Here is a 19,305-nt window from a genome sequence, read left to right on the forward strand (position 1 = left end):
GTTATATTATTTTCATAAAGGCAGGTTAAACAAATAGGCTGCATATACACTGGGATATCAGGCTAAGTTTGATCACCATGTGCATTATGAAGTGGGCTGTGAGGCAATAATTCTAGCCTCTTAGAATGGAAGAGAGATTGTCATAAAAATGTACTACCACATCCTTGACTGGATTGCTTACTATAATTGGGTCTCTCTAGCAGATCCCGCCTGCTTGACTTGCTTATTCTGGGTAGAAAGGTGAAGCGCAGGCTGGGTTGCAATCTACTCAATCACTGCCCACGGAATAGCACAGTTATCTAGTTTTTTGTTCTTTGCTTGTTACTGAAAACTCTGTTCTTACATATATCCAATTTGTCATGAGTGGTATTTATACTTTGTGTTGATCTGATCATTTCTTAAGTGTAAGTCAGGTCAGACAACCTAAAAGTTGGATTCAGTTAATTGACTATGGAGTTTTACTTTAAAAAACATCATTATTCCCCTTTTTCCCAAAGAGAGGTATGTATATATTCTGACCTAGCATACCAATAAACATAAATCAGCCTCTTAGGACAGGCTGGAACATTTCCCAGATTCTGCCAGATTATTTTTCCCATTTTCTTTCCCTGTGCTCTACACATTTTTTGAAGCTTCTGATAGCAGTAGTAAAATATAAAAATGCTTATCAAGATTCATTGAGAAGCAGAGATGGTGTTTATGCCACATCAGGACTAAAATACATTTAGTAGTTTTTTTTTTCTTAAGTAAAATTAAAAATTTTTCTAGCAGTTCTTTCTTCAAAAATATTCCTTATTCTTTGGTTAGACATAGACTGAGAAGGAATGTTTTCACAGCTGCAGGTAAAGAGCAAAACCATCGGCAACAACAACAACAACAACAACAATAACAACAACACATGGCTAGTTTTTGAGCCCTACAAATGATAGTCTTTTCTCCATGGAATTGAGCTTTTACATATTAGAAAATGTTCTACCATTGAGCTAGAGCCCCAAAGTCATAGTTTTAAAATTGCCGTCTGGACCTGGAAGCCTGGAGTCATCGTGGTTAACAATAGGTGAATCAGCTGGTCCCCTGTAGTCACTGACTTAGCTAAAGGGGGCTCAGTCTTGGTTGTTGCTTTGGAAATTTTAGAAAGGAGTTTCTTATAACTCAAAATATTTTTCCCAATTACTTTATAGTTCACACAATTGAACATCTTTCAGTTGAGGAACAATTGTAGTTTATTCTCTTCTTGGAGAATAATAACTTGACATTTGTTTAGATGAAGCAACTGAAGTTAGGGAGAGAAACTTTTTGCATTTGTCTATCATAGATGATGTCAGTGTCATTAACTGCATCGATGGGATGGCCTGGCTCAGTGCTCAAGAGGACTTGCCTAGTATGTGTGAGCTTGGCCCTCAATTTCCAGCACCACAAAAATGAGCAAACAAAGAGCCACTGCCACCACAACAAAACACCTGCCTTCTAGTGTGGATGATCCAGAACTGGAAACAAAGGCCCCTTGCAGTTCTTTTGCCTGAGTTGAAAGGTTTACTGCTGGAAAGCCCAGGAAACCAAAGGGCAAAATAAATTTTGCAATAGTTTTCAGGATTTACAGTAAATAAGAAGAATGTCTTGGGGAAGTTTATAATAGCTGGTGTATAGGTGATCATAAGTTATGTCTCAGTGATTTTTAAATAACTATTTTGAGTTATTGTTTGTGTTCTAGTCTGTTTTCTGTTACCAAGAACATTATAACACAGACTGAATTTATAAACAAGGCAGGGATATTTGGGCTCAGGGTCTAAAGGTTCAAGGTCAATGAGCCACATCTATGGGTGGCATGGGTATCTCTCTTTCAGTATGTGTGTGTGTGTGTGTGTGTGTGTGTGTGTGTGTGACAGAGACAGAGAAACATCCTCACACAGACACACACAGAGACAAACACACAGACAGAGAGATAGAGATGGAGAGACACAGAGAGACAGAGACATATACAGAAAGACAAGCAGTCAGGCAGAGAAGACTTTCAGGGTTGTCTGCTTCTTATAAAGCTACCAGGATTCAATGATGAGGCTCCCTGCTAACAACTTACTTCATCCTGATCATCTCCCAGAGATCTTTCTGGTAAGTACCACAGTGGGAATAACTTTCCCCACTCTTGTTACCTCTCCCAGGGGGTTAAATCCCAGCACATGCAGCCTTGAGGGAGGTATCAAGCCATAGCTAATGTAACATTCACATACTAAAGGATTCACCTGATGGAATTGTGCAGTTTAGTTGTTTCATCCACTCTCAGAGTTGTGCTGCCATCACGACCAGTTTCAGAATACTTCCATCACCACAGAAGAAAATCTAATCCTTCTCAGAGATCATTCCCCATTTCTCTCCAAATTCATTAGCCCTAGAAAACCACACATCTGTCCTGTAGCTCTAGTTGGACTATTTTTAGACATGTCATGTGAATAGAATTATACAATATGTGGTCTTTTGTGTCTTAATTTCTTCGATGTACAAGGTGTTTTCAATACAGATAATGTCAAATGTATAGATCAAATGGGAGGATCTTGCCTTATTAACACATTAATTCTTCTACCTTTGAACCTGAGTCTTTGAGGAGCTTATTTATAATTTTGGCTTTTTAGTTTGAAGAACACATGTTTGGTTTTAAGAAAGATTTCTTCCCGAGTGTCTTATTCTTTTATTCATGTTTCTGTAAATGGAATTGATTTTTTAACAATTTTTGGTTTGATTTTTCTGGTATGTAGACATTTAGCTGACTTTTTAACACTGATTGTGGTATGTATGTTAACGCCGTGCTGGTGTGACTGAATATGTGAACAAAGCCACTTAAGGAGAGAAGCATTTATTTTGGCTCATGCTTTCAATGAGTTCCTTCCATTGTCCTTTGGCTCTGTTTCTAAGCTCATGGTAAGAGAATAAGTATATCATAGTAGGAGTGTTTTGTAGAAGCTGCTCACCTTGGAAACCAGGAATCAGAGATAAAGAACCAGGAATAAGCTATTATCTTTAAAAGCACATTCCAATGACCTACTTTGCCTACCTAGGCTCCATCATCTAGAGTTTTCCAAGTAGCATCATTAGCTGGGGAGCAGGTTTTTAACATAGGAGCCCATGGAGGACATCTGCTCCTTGTCTGTAGTACTTGGTAATATAACACTCAATTCTAACACTTGCTCAAGCCTTCATTTGGGTCTCTGTTTGTGAAGTGGTATCCTCTGCAAATGGAAATCATTTCACTTCTTCCTTGTCTGGTCTGATTAGTTTTAGTTTTAGTTATATGTGCATGTGTGGGTATGTACATGTGAACACAGGTATCTGAGGAGTCAGAGGTGTCAGATGCCCTGGAGCTGGAGTACAGGCTGTCGTGTGCCATACCTCACTAAGAAATGAACTTGGGTCTTTAGGAAGAGCATTGTACATTCTAAGCGCCATCTCACAAGCCCCCTATCCCAAATGTCTTTTATTTTACTCTACCAGTCCAATGTCTAGAGCCTCTAGTAGAACATCAGTGCAGTGCACATCCTCAGGTTCTTCCTGACCTTTGGGAGAAGACATCATCCCATTTTTCCTCCCCACTGTCTCCAAGAGGGTGCCCCTTCCAACCAGGCCTCCCCACTCCCTGGGACCTAAGTCTCTTGAGGATTAGACGTGTCTTCTCCCACTGAGGTCAGACCAGGCTGTCCTCTGGTGTATTTGTGTTGGGGGCCTTGGCCTGGTTGGTGGCTCAGTCTCTGGGAGCTCCCAGGTGTTTGGGCTAGTTCTTCTAGCCCCAACATGTTTACTTTTAAACAAATTAATACTTTTGGATTTTTTGTAATGTCAATATACGTTGGAGACACCCCACTTTAAACTTGAGATGCCTGGGACCCTTGATGACAAGGGAGAAAAACTTGCCTGGGGTACCATGTTTCAGAGCATGAGGCTATGGTCTCTTGTGGGCCCCAGTATGAGTTCAGAGAGGTCCCAAGGTTGCTTCTTTGGTGCAAGCACCTCATGATGTCATTTCTGCAATTATTCTTAGTACTTACCATTTTTTTTTTTTTTTATCTATTTACTGTTCTTTCTCTCTCTTCCTTCCTTGATTAAGCCGGTATTTGGTGACCTGGCAAGACATAGTAGGAGCCCGCTTGATATCCAGAAGCTAGATGTTACCAATAGTATTAAAGTGAAGGCTGTTCATGAGTTCACGAGAAATGTATGTTATAGTCATTCAATAATACAAGTAACCTAGAGTCACAGGCAGAGATGAGTAAGTCTGCAGCTGTTCACCCAGCCTTAGTGTCAATTCTGTATAATAAAAATAGGATAGTTTTATCATAAAATTGAGGTTGGAATAATATACAGATATTTCCCAGAAAGTCAGCAATGGGTTCCTCGGGGGTTGTGGTAAATCTCTTTCCAAATATGCCCTAGCAATGAAAACACAACACAGTTAATATATGCTGTGTGCCTAGATTGGGCAGATCTACCGCTATACTACCATCTTCTCCATCTATCGGACTCCTTAGAACTTGCAGTTTCTCCAGGCAATGTGCTTCTGCTCCTCTTTTCTTCCTCCTCTGCATCCTCTTCCATTTCTCCTCCTTCTCTCTCCTACCTTCTGCTCCACCTTCCCTTTTTATCTGCCCAATCATCAGCTCTCCTTTATTTTACAAATTAAGGTAGGAAGCAGGAAATCACCTGAGTGCTGACTCATTCCTTCTTTGCAGCCACTCACAGGAGGAGAACAGATTTAACATCAAATATAATTAGCCCCAGGGCTATCCACAACACTCGGGTTCAGGGATGATGGTGGCAGCCCCGTAGGATTAAGTGAGGCTGTTTTTGTAGACAGACAGATGGGGTCCTGGATGTTTGATCTAGATTGCAGATCCAAAGACTGAAGGGTTAGCAGTATGATCTCATGTTTGTCCTTTTATGAAACCATACTGTCTCATACATGTCTGAGATACTGACTTTGTAACCCCAATACTGCTGTCCCCAACCTCACCAGAGACTGGGGGTTGGGAGATACAAAAAAAATTGTGCTTGCTATAAAACTTTTATGTTTGAGATTGTATAGTTCCCTTTTTTCTGTTCTAAATCTGTACTACTCTGTGTCATTAGAAAATGTTGGCACAGGAAAATAGAGAAGCATTTACCCACCCTCTGTGAACTTTGGGATTCCAACTTCCTTGTATGATTTCAATAAAAGACTGGGGCTGAGTCAAGTCTAGGTGAACCCCCTGACTTCCGAGTTCAAGGGCTCCCATGTCAAAAAAGAACAGCCTGTCAGTATTGTATGTCAATTGTACGTTTTCTTATTCACCTACCAGGTATCCCTAGTCCTTGATGACCCCTGACTCTTGTCGAAGCTGGACCCTGGGAAACATAATCAGTTAATTTCCCAAATTCTATTACCTAACTCTGAAATGCAATTTGTATTTTGTGACTCAACAACAAAAACATACATTTGGAATATGTGTTGGTGTCATATTAATTTGATTAAAAAATAATTACAGGATTTAAGATAAATATATGAATTGATTTAAATAATTTGATGTACTTTATTTTACATTGTATTTCCTCTAAAAACAATTTTGATGAATTATATACTGCTCAGGTTTGTTCACAATGAAGAAAATCACTTCCAAATTTGAGAAATAAAGCAGTATTCCAAGTTAAACAAACCAACCAACCAACCAACCAACCAACCAACCCAACAACCCAGTGGGCCATCCTTTTGACTGGAGGATAAACTTCCTTCTAACTGACTCACGTCTGTGTTCACAGATATGTGCTGACTAGCAGGCTCACGTGCACAGTGTGGAGGATAAGCTATATCTTACAAAATGGGATTTGGGAGTGACCTGAAGAACTCACAGGAAGCTGTGTTAAAGTTGCAAGACTGGGAACTACGGTTGCTGGAGACAGTGAAGAAATTTATGGCTCTGAGAATAAAGAGTGATAAAGAATATGCATATACTCTACAGAATCTTTGTAATCAAGTTGATAAAGAAAGCACTGTGCAAGTGAATTATGTCAGCAACGTGTCCAAGGTAAGAATGACCCCACTTGTTTTGTATAGGGTCACATTTGTCCTTTGAACAAACATCATATTATAGAACGAGCATACCCATGGCAACTTGCAGTGTTTTAAATTTTCTCTTAATACTGTCTCATCCGCATCCTCTAAAGGATCTTTCTGTGTGTGGTGTACACATGTATGCACAGATCGGGGCGTATGTAGGTGCACACACCTGAACACTGCATGTGGAGGCCTGAGGAGCATAGTGGTGTTTTGTATAGCTTTCCAGCTCAGTCCTGAGTTAGGAACTTGGTTAGGTTTGGGCTTAGCCTAGATGCTAGGCTGTGTGGGCAGCAAGCTCCTGGGATCCACCTGATTTTGCCTCAAAGCCCCGGGATTGCAGGCACATGCGGTCAAGTCTGCCTTTGTTGTGTGAGTGGGAGTTGGACCCAGGTTTTCAAGCTTGCACAGCTACCACCTTTCCCTACTAAAGCATTGTCCTCATCCCCGTGCCCTCTAAATTTTTATGTGCTTATTTTAGAATTCTTTCAGTTCAGAATACATTTTAATGTGGCATTTGATATTATTATTAACTGTAGTTAAATGTATTATTTGACCATTTGCTTTCTTTTTGTTTTATCTTCCTTTAATTCTTTTCATTTACTTACCACCTTTAATTGAGATTTTCTTAAAATTAATTAATTAAAAGTTTGAGGCAAGGCATACGTAACCTTGGCTGTCCTGAAACTTACTCTTTGAAGTTTGCAGTAGACAGTACTTGGACGGCCTAAAGTTATTTTTATTTTTAATCTCTACAGTTTTTCCAACCTCAGGGTGAAGCTTACAATCATGAGGTGAAAGGAAGAGGTAGTTTTGTCAAGAACAAAAACGATAAAGGAATTGTACACGACCCAGTGATTCTCAGCTGGGGTGCTAAGAACACAGTAGAGAGGCCAGCTTCTTAAGTTAAAGCGACAGGAAAACCGCATAACCACACACTGAAGAATGAAAGGCAAACATTGCTCATCAGCTACAAAATTCAGCCCACAATGAACTAAAGACAAATGCGGTTTCTTACATAGCTTTGATTTCTCTGATGCTTGTGTGCAGGTCCCATGTTAACGAGTACCTGGTACACATCTGTTAGGCACTCCTTTCTGTGTCTTCCATGTTTCTACTTAGTGTGCGCCTTCTCCTTTCCTTGACCAATAGGAAGCAGTCATAGCAACTGTTCTATCATGTGTGCTACTTAGTGTCATTCCTGTCCTCCTCTCCATAGTGCTGGGGATGGACCTAGGGCTTTGTGTATGCTAGGCAAGCATGCTGCCTCTGGGCTCACTCCCCACCTCAGCTTTTCTGGATTAGCACTTCTCCTTATTTTGAGTGGCACTTTGCTAATTGTCTATCTAGTAGTCCTTGCTTTGCTTTCAGCATCTTTTGAGCTTGTTGGGTGTGTTTGTATTTCTTTATGTATTCTTGAGCTTTGCTTTGGGATGTGGCTGAATCCCTTGCAGACAGTTTGATCCTCTTGCCTTTGCTTTTACATTTGTTAGGTCCAACTACAGAGTGACTTTCTGATCACTTTATCTTTTTTACCTAGCAACATCTTTCCTGACACTCAGAAGGGTCCAGTTATTATAAAAATGCGACTTCTGACTTTGGAACACGGCCATGCATTGTGAGCTCTTGGAGAGTGTCTTGCAGTCTGTTTTGGGGTGGTTACTTTCTGGGTTTTAGTAGTTTCTGCACACATGCAAGCTGTCTACTACTCACCTTTATAACTGAAGGGGATTCTCTGTAGGTCTCCAGAATTTTCTCTGTGTTTGTCCTTGTTCTTTCTCTAGGGGACCACGAGTTTGCTGGCCCACTGGATATTTTTGGCCCCTTTGTGTTTTGAAGTCACTCTTCTCAACAGGACATTCCTGGGGTTTTGCTTAATTGTGATCTAGACATTGTGACCTAGTCAGCCTTGGTAGTGTTACAATTTAGATCATTATTTTCTCTAAGGAATCATTGTTTCATTTACTAATAACTAGTGTCTTTAGAGTGGTATTATTTTTATCTAGTTATTGTTTCAGGTAACTGGATAAATTAATAAATATTTCTCCATAGTCACAGGGAATGTAACAATTTACAAGTTAGTTAAGAATACATTATGTCTCTTTATTCCAAAATATTTGTACATGTGTTTTCTAAGACTATCTTCTATATAATGAGTCAAAATGTAGTAGTTTTGTTATCTTGCATATTTTTATATTATTTTTTAGTTACATTACATACTATTGTTAAAGATGAATTTCTTGGGCTGGTATGATGGGTCAGCAGCTAAAAGCACTTGCAGTGCAGGTCTAACAACCTGAGTTGTTAGATCAGTCCATGGAGCCAATGTAAAAAGCTGAGTGTGGTGGTATGCATCTCTAATCTGCAGTGAGATGGGAGGCAGAGGTGTGGTAATTCCCTGGATGCAGACAGCCTGGAGTGCAGAGGCATGGTAGAAGCAAGGAGACACTGCTACAGTGAGGTGGGAAGGAGGGGCCAGCTCCTCAGGGTCATCCTCTGGTCCCCACATACCCCCTTCTATAGTCAAACATGACACCCTGCCCTGACCTAGATAGCCAGCTTATCCAGCAGTCCTGGTTCTACCCAATCAGCATTGACATCACAGGCCAGATTCCTCAGCTCTTGGCTTTTATGTGGACTCTGGGGATCTAAATTCCAGCTGTCTCCATGTCTGTGTGTAAGAGCTGTCTCCTAACCCTTCAAATCTTGTCCACTGTTCCAGTATTTCAGTCATTTCATTTAGTTTTTGTCTTTTCAATGAACTTTCATTTCAAACATAAACAGGAGATACAGTGTTCCATGATTTAATTATTTTCAGCTTTTACTTAAAGTTGTTTTTGAAGTGTGTATATGCTGTCTTTATTCCCAAGGGCACAGTTTTGTATGGCTCGCTTTTTCATTTGTTTTGCTTTTGAAGGACTATGGATGGCTGGAGGTGGCAGCCTAAGCAGCCATCTTTGCTTCCATCTGTTGGTTCTGCTTCTGCCCGTTAAGCATTTTGGCATGGCAAGAACTCCCAGGCTTGTCTGGAACTGTCCTTTCTACTACCCTGAACTAGACTTTTCCTTGAGAGGCCAATTATCGTTGGAAGAGATATTTTAGCATAAAACCAGTTTAGAAGCTCTACAGTGTTTCACAGTTTCAAACAATGTTGTAAAAGTGCTATTACATAGAGACATTTTTGTATGTTTATGTGTATATATGATAAATTCATAGACATGGGCTTTCTAGGTCAAAATATGAATGAATGTATAGTTTCATTATATATTGCCAGTATAAATATAAAATTCCCTATAGAACTTGTACCATTTTTCATATTTACCAGATCTGTATGAGCCTGCCAGTTCCTAACACTCACACTTTAAGTTTCTGTGATCTAATAAATACTATAGAATATCTGTTATCTCTAAAAGTGAGCATAATGAACTACCTTTTCCATGTGTTTAAGAGCTAGTTTATTTTTTAATTTATTTTTATTATGTGTGTGTGTGTGTGTATATATACGTGTATGTGTGTGTACATGTACATGTGTATGCAGGTACCCAAGGAGTTTAGAAAGGGATGTAGGGTATCTTGGGACTGGAGTTATAGGTGTTTGTGAGCTCCTTGCAGTGGGTGCTGGCAGCCTAACTGTCGTTGTCTGTTAGAGTAGCAAGGACTCTTAACCACTGAGCATTCTCTTTAGCTACTGTGGCCATTTTATTTACTTCTTTTGTTTTACTCTGTACGGTAGATCATTTTTACTTTGTGTTTTGTTGTTCATTAAAATTACAACTGTCCAAGTATATTCAACACTGGTTCTACACATTATAGTGATATAAGAAATCCTCAATAACAATTTATTTGAAAGGAGATACTGACTAATCCTTTAAACACAAAGTATATAGAAATATTAGGAGTATTTATATACTACATTGAAAAATGTCTTTTGGATGATCTAGAGTTAATATTTAATAACTGTATAAAACATTGTATATGAAATATAATTATTATGTATAATAATTATGCAATACTATATAATTTATATAACTCTCAGGATATAGAGTTAGTTCTTATTTAATATTTGCTTTAAAATATGAATTTGGTATAACCCAAGTGATGTGTTATGGGACAAGTGAGCCTGATGTGCGTTTCCTCCTGTATGGCAGTGGAGGAAGTACTGTGTGAGTGCATGAATGGTACCCAATTGAACTCAGTTGCTTAGGGTGCATTTCAGTTGACCATTGCAGTCCTTTGCTGGCTACCATTGCTTAGTCTTTCATTGTGAGCCAAACTCACCTGCATGTGGACTGTAGCTTGGTCTGCTGCTTTAGGTAACCTCTTCTCCCACTTCCAGGACCCACAGGGTGTAACCCTCCTTCCTTGACAGGAATGTTTCTAGTCATCTGATATAAAATGCCATGGTCATTATATTTTTTAATCACTTAATATATGTGAAGTTGTATAAAGTTGCTGTAATTTTTAATACATTCCTGATTAATGTTTTGAATGCTATGCACCTAACACATCTATAAACCCTGTGACTTTTAGCATATAATTGATACAATAAAGAGATTGTTAGTGAGACAAATCCTTTGTTACGACAGAACGTGGGCAGTGGAATTACTTAGGGAGCTTTAAAGTGCTGACCCTATGCTCTGTGTGAGAAGCATGCTTCATCTGGCTTTCTGGTCATGAATCCCCAAAGTGATATTTCTAAAAGACTCAATTATTTATGATTGCAGCCAGGTTAGAGATGGGCTGGAGCAGGGTAACCAATTTGAAGAAAATGTAGAGAAGTTTTTATGAGTGGGCCACATCTAAAGATTCCTTTGTACTTGGAGTTGAGTCTTTGAAAACTCTGTTTTATGGAAATTTAATGAGTTGTTTTCTGGATTTCTGTATCCCCTAAGGACTTAGAGACTCCCGCATTTTCCTTATGTAATAGGCAAACTCAAATAAAAATAGTTGCTTTAGAGGATCATTTATTTTGAGTTATTGTGTAGTGCAGAAACTATGCATTCTTCATGGAATTTTAATGTTGAGTTTGTGAAAATATTCAACCAAGATGAAAGCAATCAAGTACATGGAGGATATAATCTATAGCACAAAGCTATTTCTGACAGTTATTATTTAGGTATTTTCAAGCTTGAATCATCTTGTTGAGAACCCTCAGTGCTTTGCTGTAATTATAGGCCCAGTAGTAGTTGTTCTTTTACTCAGTATCCTAGAATATACACTTCTTGGTATAATAAGCCCAGAACACTTCAATTACTACCTGTTCTGAGAAGCTGATTCATCTTACCACTTATCTGCCAGCTCAAAGGTAAGGCAAGAAAGGACGTGTGCTTCTCTAAAAGGTGTATGTTTCCTTTTAAAAATGATATGTGCATGATTGCTTTAGCCACAATTATGTCTGTGCACCATGTGAGCCCCCCAGAAGGTGGAGATCTCCTGGCATTACAGATGGTTGAGAGCTATAATGTGGGTGCTGGGATGCAAATCCCTGTCCTTTGGAAGAATCGTCAGTACTCTTAACTGCACAGCTATTGCCAACCCTAAAAGGTATACATTTTCTCTCTCTCTCTAGTTTTTGTTTTCAGTAATCTGAGCATATAGTTTACTTTGTAAATGTTATATAGTCAGCCATTTTAGTGTAGTTGATACCATTGGCCTCTATTGGTTTCCAAAGGAAAAAAAAATGTCATTTTTACCATTTATGTTGGTTATTTTATATATCTTGGGCTATACTTATTACATGCAATTAATCTTTTATGGATAGTTGGGGGGCATGAAAATTTTCTAAATTGAATTTTTTTTAAAGGCAATATTCGGTAAATTTAATTTTTTACTACAAAAGAATAAAGACTGCAAAATATTTAAAAATCAGAGATTTAATATAAAAGTAGTATTGAGTCAGTATTTTAACTATACTATTACAAATTCTTTATAATGTTATAAAATTAAAAAAAATCTCAGACTAGTATTTTGTTTTCTTGGGGCAAAGGAAAGTGTGCGCTATCAGTATCTCAATCTTAATTTGGTCTTGTTCCTAATTATCCTGTGTTGGATTTGGATTGGTTAGATAGTTTCATTCCTTAAATACTCTCAATGAGATTACAAAGGCTACCATTATTTCTAGTTAGTTAAAAACAAAGTTACTGGGAGATGTGTCTTTCATTTTCATCTCTGTAGTTTTGTAACAAATCATGTCCTGTCAAGAGTGACATAAATCTGGACTTAAAACTTCTTCAGTTGGATGTAATCATGTTAGAAAGTAGTGTTCTGAAGTAGTGGCCTGCAAGTAGTTCAGGGTGTTCTCCTTTGCTTTAGTCTCCAATACAGTGGTTAAGTGCAGGGTAAACAGTAAAGCTTACAGTTTACTTTGTAACCACTTTAGAAGGTTTGATTTGTTTAGCTTACGTATTTGTTTTTGTTTGTTTTTGAGACAAGATCTCATGTAGCCTAGGCTGTCCTTGAACTTGCTGTGTGCCTGAGGGTGACCTTGATCTTCTGATTTTCTTGCCTCTACCTCTCAAATGCTGGGGTCAAGGGCATGCCCTGCCATGCAAAGCCATGGTAGATTTTCATAAAGTAGTCAAGAAACAAGGTTTTGCACTCCTTTTTATCTTCCAAGCTTCAAGTTTTATCATGCCTAGCCCATTAAGAAATAAATTTATGTTTGCATGTAAGTCTTCTATTAGTTATGTGATATTGAATGGGTGACTGTCAGTTTATAAATTTATTAGATGAAGTATTTGCCTAATCATATTATAAAAGGAATGAATCAGAAAGACTGTGAGCTGGCAGAAAGCAAGTATTAAAGATGAGGAGCTCAGAGTCACTTAAATCAGAGCTGCTTAAACCTGATTCACTTGTAGCTCCTCTTAGTCTGAGAAATTTTCATGTGACCTGGGTGTATAGTTTCATAAAGGAGGTACACAAATCAAACATTTACAGATACTAAATCATGAAAAAATTTATTTTAAAGCAATCCTTTGGTATATATAAAATTTTATATTAATTAAACATGAAAGCAAATTTAAATTCTTAGATGAATGAGTTTTTGTTTAAAATAGAAATTAAGTCTTGTTAGGATATAGAACAATCTTTTCAGCATTTGCTAATCTATGAAATTATATTTGTCAATGCTGAGAGCACTACTTTAACAAATAGTACACAATGGGAGAAATATGTATAGGATAATTTCAGAAATTGTTGTAAATTGTCTTGGTCTTAAGCCATAATTCATTGAATAATATTTTTATGAGACTCAAATCAGGAGCAAACAGATTTGAAACCAAGCACTTTACTTATTCTAATATGAAAGCAATTTTATAGACATATGCTGAGGAATGAGAGGAATATCTTCGTCTTCATAATTAAACCATTGTTTCTATAAGAGGCAAAAATTTGTATGTGAAGTATAATTGCTACAACTCGTAGCATACAATAATCTCGAAGCTGAGTTTAGGCATTTCATTGTTTCTAGTGGGAATATGTGTAGAGACGGCGTGTGCAGTATGGTGTATACATGTCATGGGTTTAGAACCAAGGGCCCTCCATGGATACTGCTCTCAGCAATACCTCAGTCATTAATAGTTTGTTTTTGGTTGGTACATATTTGGAAAGCTTTTGCTGGTGTGTGTTTGTATGCATGCACATGGGTTCTTGAGCCACAGTTTAAGGAGCTGAGATTTAGATGGTAGAAGTTAGCTTTAAAGGAGTGAGGGAGAGCAGATTACCAGCTTGAGTGCTCCTCTAAAGAGCCTGCAGTCGAAAGGTCTCCCAGGAGATCTACTGCATGCAGGGCAACAGATCAGCAGCTTCTCTGCCCCTCTAAAGACCCCACAGTCTGAAGGCCCACAGGAGGTTTACCACAGCCAGGGCCACAGGCCTACTAGGAGACCTGCAGCAACACAGGGACATAGGAGGCAAGCTCCATACACTCAAACCAGCTAACATCAGAGATAACCAGATGGCTAGAGGCAAGCTCAAGACCATAAGCAACAAAAGCCAATATAGTTTGGCATCATCAGAACCCAGTTCTCCCACCACAGCAAGCCCTGGATACACCAACACACCTGAAAAATCAGGAAGCTGACATAAAATCCTATCTCACGAAGATAATATAGTCCCTTAAGGAGGATATAAATAACTCACTGAAAGAAATATAGGAAAACACAGTTAAGCAGGGAAAAGCCCTTAAAGAGGAAACAAACAAATCCCTTAAAGAAATACAGGAAAATACAGTCAAACAGGGAAAGGAATTGAACAAAGCGGTCCATGACCTAAAAGTGGAAGTAGAAACAAGAAAGAAAACACAAATGAAGGTAACTCTGGACATGAAAACCTAGGAAAAGGGTTAGGAATTATCGATGTAAGCATCACCTACACAATATAAGAGATAGAAGAGAGAATCTCAGGTGTAGAAAATACTGAAGAAGATATTGACACAACTGTCAAAGAAAATGCAAATAGCCCCTAATCTAAAACATCCAGGAAATCTAGGACACAATGAAAGGACCAAACCTAAGAATAATAGTACTGGAAGAAAATGAAGATTCCCAATTCAAAGGGCCAGAAAACATCTTCAATAAAATCATAGAAGAGAACCTCCTCAATGTAAAGAAAGAGATGGCCATAAATATACAAGAAGCCTATAAAACACCAAATAGATTGGGTCAGAAAATAATTAAAACACTAAATGCAGAGAACAAAGAAAGAATATTAAAAGCTGTAAGGGAAAAAGGTCACAACTTATAAAGGCAGACCTATTAGAATTACACCAGACTTCTCACCAGAGACACTTAGAGCTAGAAGATCCTGGACAGAGGTCATGCAGACCCTAAGAGAACACAAATGCCAGCCCAGGCTACTATTCCCAGTAAAACTCTCAATCAACATAGATGGAAAAGCCAAAATATTCTAGCACAAACCCAAATTTAAACAATATCTGTCTACCAATCCAGCCTTACAGAGGATTCTAGAAGGAAAACTCCAACACAAGGAGAATACCTACACTAAAGAAAAAAGCAAGATATTAATAATCTCTCAATAAAGCCAAAAGGAGAGACTCACATGCACATAATACTACCTACAGCAGATATAGATATCTGTCTTTAATATTTCTCTCTATCAATGGACTTAATTCCCCAATAAAAAGACATAAGCTAACAGACTGGACACACAAGCAGGATCCAGCATTTTGCTGCATATAAGAAACACTCCTCAATGACAAAGACAGACACTACCTCAGAAAAAAGGCTAGGAAAAAAAAAATCTTCCAAGCGAATGGTCCTAAGAAACAAGCAGGAGTTGCCATTCTAATATTCAATAAAATAGACTTTCAACTAAAAGTTATCAAGTGAGATTGGGAAGGACCCTTCATACTCATCAAAGAAAAAAACCCAACCAAAAAAAAAAAAAGACTCAGTTCTGAACACCAATGCTCCAAATGCAAGGGCAACCACATTAAAAAAAGAAACTTTACTAAGGTTCAAAAAACACATTGAACCCCACACAATAGTAGTGGGAGACTTCAACACCCCACTCTCACCAATGGATAGGTCACTGAAAGTAAACAGAGGCATAGTGAAACTTTAGAGGTTATGAACCAAATGCATTTAACAGATAGCTACAGTACATTTCATCCTAAAACAAAAGAATATACCTTCTCCTCAGCACCTCATGGTACCTTCTGTATAATTGACCCTATAATTGGTCTCAAAACAAGCCTCAACCAATACAAGAACATTGAAATAATCCCATGCATTTTATCATATTACTACAGCCTAAGTCTGGTCTTCAATAACAACAATAACAAGAGAAAACTCACATACCCATCGAAACTGAGTAGCTCTCTGCTCAGTGATAAGTTAGTCAGGGAAGAAATAAAGAAATCAAAGACTATATAGAATTTAATGAAAATGAAGGAACATCATACCTAAACTTACGGGACACAATGAAAGCAGTGTTAAGAGGAAAATTCATAACACTAAGTGTGTTATGAACTAACAGATAAATAAATTGGAGAGATACCATACAAACAACTTAACAGCACACCTGAGCACTCTAAAACAGAAAGAAACAAACACATCCAGGAGGAGCAGATGGCAGGAAATAGTCAAACTCAGGGCTGAAATCAACCAAATAGAAATAAAGAGAACAATACAAAGAATCAACAAAACCAAAGCTAGTTCTTTGAGAAAATCAACAAAATAGATAAACCCCTAGCCAAACTAACTAAGGGGCCCAGAGACAGAATCCAAATTAACAAAGTCAGAAATGAAAAGGGAGACATAACAGAAACTGAGAAAATTAAAAAACAAAACAAAACATCAGATTCTACTACAAAAGCCTATACTTAACAAAACTGGAAAGTCTAGATGAAAAGTTATAAAAGTTGCTATTGCTATTTACACTTTAAGACAGTATCCATGTTTTTGTTATAAGGGTTTTGATGCTTTAAATATTTATTAATCAACTAAAAGCAACCAACTAAAAGGGATGTTAATGAATTAATTATATCAATTTTTTGTTAGTTTTGAGACAAGGTCCCAAATTGTAGTCCATGCTGGCCTGACTCGCTATGTAGTTCAGGCTGGCTTCAAACCTGTGACAGTTTATATACCTTACCCTTCTGTGTGCCGTGATTACAGACAGGAGCTACCATGCTCAGCTTGTTAAAGTTTAGATCTTAACGAAGGAATACTTGTGTTTTAAATTACTTTTTTTCATAGCGCACATATCATGGTACATGCACATCACAGTTTTCTGCCTAGGATTTCACTGACATCTGAAGCATTTGTACTTGAGGATGTTGGATACAAATCTTTCCTAATTCATTGTACAGTTTTGCAAAAATCTACTATTTATAATGTAAAAGTTCTTATAAAACTAAACATTTATAACTCTTGAACATTTAAATCATAGTTAAGTGGGAACTTCTAATACAAATGCTAATTTATTATTATCATTATTTTTAAGTCTTGGCTACTGATGATTCAGCAGACAGAACAGCTTAGTAGGATAATGAAGACACATGCAGAGGACTTGAACTCTGGACCCTTGCACAGGCTCACCATGATGATCAAGGACAAGCAGCAAGTGAAGAAGAGCTATGTAGGCATTCATCAACAGATAGAGGCAGAGATGATCAAGGTATGTCTGCCTGGATTTAGTGCCTTTTTTATATTTCTTATAAAACCTATGTTAATATTTTGTTCTGTCTGAGCTTAAAGTTGTTATTTCTGACAAGAAGTGTTTGTTGTGGTACTTTATTGTGTACAGAATGTTACTGATTATAAGACGTCATTTCAGTCCCAAGAAAGAGAAAATACACTGACCATTAAACGGTGCCTCGGAAATCTTATAATAACGTGGAATATGTAAATTTTATTTACTGAAATAGTTTTTAGGGCGGGAGAGAGGGCTCAGTAGTTAAGAGCACTGACTCCTGCTTTTCTAGAAGATCCAGTTTAATTCTCAGCACCCACATGGCAGCTCACAAGCGCTGTAACTCCAGCTCTAGGGGATCTGATTTCCTCTTCAGCCTCTGTGAACTCTGCAAGTACATGATACACAGACACACACAGGAGCAAGACATTCATATACCCAAAGTAAACTTTAAAACATAAAAAAGAAATAGCTTTTAACTTGTGTGTGTGTGTGTGTGTGTGTGTGTGTGTCTATGTCTATCTATCTGTCTGTCTGTCAGTTAATGTATTTCTGAGTGTCTTTGCCTTTAGCGCTTGTCTCTTCTGGGTAATTTCTTAACCCTTGTGTTACAGAGCTTCCAAACAGAAGAAAAGACTAGCATGTCTGCCCTGTAGCTGTCACCAAAGTTCCCGCTCTTTTGTTTTATGTACATTCACATTCTTTCCCTGTATTGAGTCATTTAAGGGAAACCCTTGATATCATTTATCCAAAACCATTTTTACCACCTATTGGTAATATAGAGATTATTTTTAAAATTAAAAACATTCTGATTAATCCACCTAAAAATGACAGATATTAAATGTTATTAAACACCCTATATGGGTTTGCTGTAGCTGGGATGTAATCTGACACATAAGTTGCATTTGAGTAATTGCTCTTTAGTTCCTGGGTGGTTCTTTCTGTTTATTTTTGAAAAATACCATTTACTAACTGGATAAATGAGATAATATGCTATATGCAATGGAATCCCTTAAATTTTGAGTTTTTCTTTCTTTCATTCTTCTGTTTGTTTGTTTGAAATATGGGGCTGGCTTGGAACTCCCTCTGTAGAACAGGCTGGACTGGAACGCCTAGAGCTCTGGCCTGCCCTGAGTGCTGGGAAGTAGAGTTTTTGGGGCACCAGGATAGTGGTGGATGCCGTTACTCCTAGCACTTGGGAGGTGGAGGCAGTAGTACAGCTTGGTCACATGGTACTTATGGCTGTAGTTTTTTTGAGAAACCTCCTGATCGGCTTCCATCCTGGCTGTCTCCATTTACATTTCTGCAGTGTACATTTTGATTTCCCCTAGTTAATTTCTCAGGGTTTTTTTTGTTGTTTGTGTATAGGAAGGCTGCTGATATTTGTGTGTTAAGTTTTCATGCTTCCACATTGCTGATATAAAATCATACACTCTTTTGCAGGTTTTGATGCTGTCCTTTTCTTATCTTTTAGATGGTATATTAGAAGATTTTCAGATGACCATGAGTCAAGTTTGCCTTTATCTTGCATCATGATAGTATTTTGACTATAGGTCAAGAAGGTTGTTTATAATTAGTAACTCAGTTCTTGTAAGCTTGCACTGACTTACATAATGACTTTTGTCTGACAGTCAGTGTCTGTCTCTGCAAATGGAAAATTCCTATCTCAGAGTCACTAAAATATGAAGAACAGAGCATCAGCAATAATAAATAAAAACAAAGGTATTAGAGCTGCTAATGTAATCTAAAGTTTCTGTCCATTATTTTCATCAGTTTTATACTTACAGAAAATACCACCTGAACACATCATATTAATTTATTGTTTTAAACAATCGAGACTATATTTTTCTTTTAAAGAAAAATATTTGTTGTTCAATAAGTCAGTTATTTTGTACTATTAAAATAAAAACTTTTGGGGCTGAGGAGATGGCTCAGCAGTTAAGAGCACTGCCTGTTCTTCAGAGTTACCCAGATTCAGTTACCAGCACTCTCATGTTAGTTCATGATTGCCTGTAACTCTGGGGCATCTGATGCCATCTTCTGGCCTGCACAAACACTAGCCATGCATTCAGTAT

General features: G+C 37.8%; 1 protein-coding gene across 16 annotated transcripts in view; it reads left to right on the forward strand.

Moving 5' to 3' along the window:
* Positions 1-19,305, forward strand: part of Fer (fer (fms/fps related) protein kinase) — a 284,447-nt gene that overhangs the window by 28,167 nt on the left and 236,975 nt on the right. For 13 of the 16 annotated variants that reach the window (XR_003952084.1, XR_003952086.1, XR_385280.4 and 10 more), the window contains 2 exons: positions 5,779-6,044; positions 17,042-17,215. Coding sequence is in view for 10 of the 16 variants with exons in the window: in XM_006523641.4 (XP_006523704.1) it covers positions 5,838-6,044; positions 17,042-17,215 (381 nt within the window). In the remaining 6 variants the exon portion in view is untranslated. The remainder of the gene's footprint in view (positions 1-5,778; positions 6,045-17,041; positions 17,216-19,305) is intronic. The other 3 variants (XM_017317242.2, XM_006523645.4, NM_001286415.1) reach the window with 2 other exon arrangements.

Source organism: Mus musculus, chromosome 17, assembly GCF_000001635.26.
Source record: "Mus musculus strain C57BL/6J chromosome 17, GRCm38.p6 C57BL/6J".
Classification (NCBI taxonomy): Eukaryota; Metazoa; Chordata; class Mammalia; order Rodentia; family Muridae; genus Mus; species Mus musculus.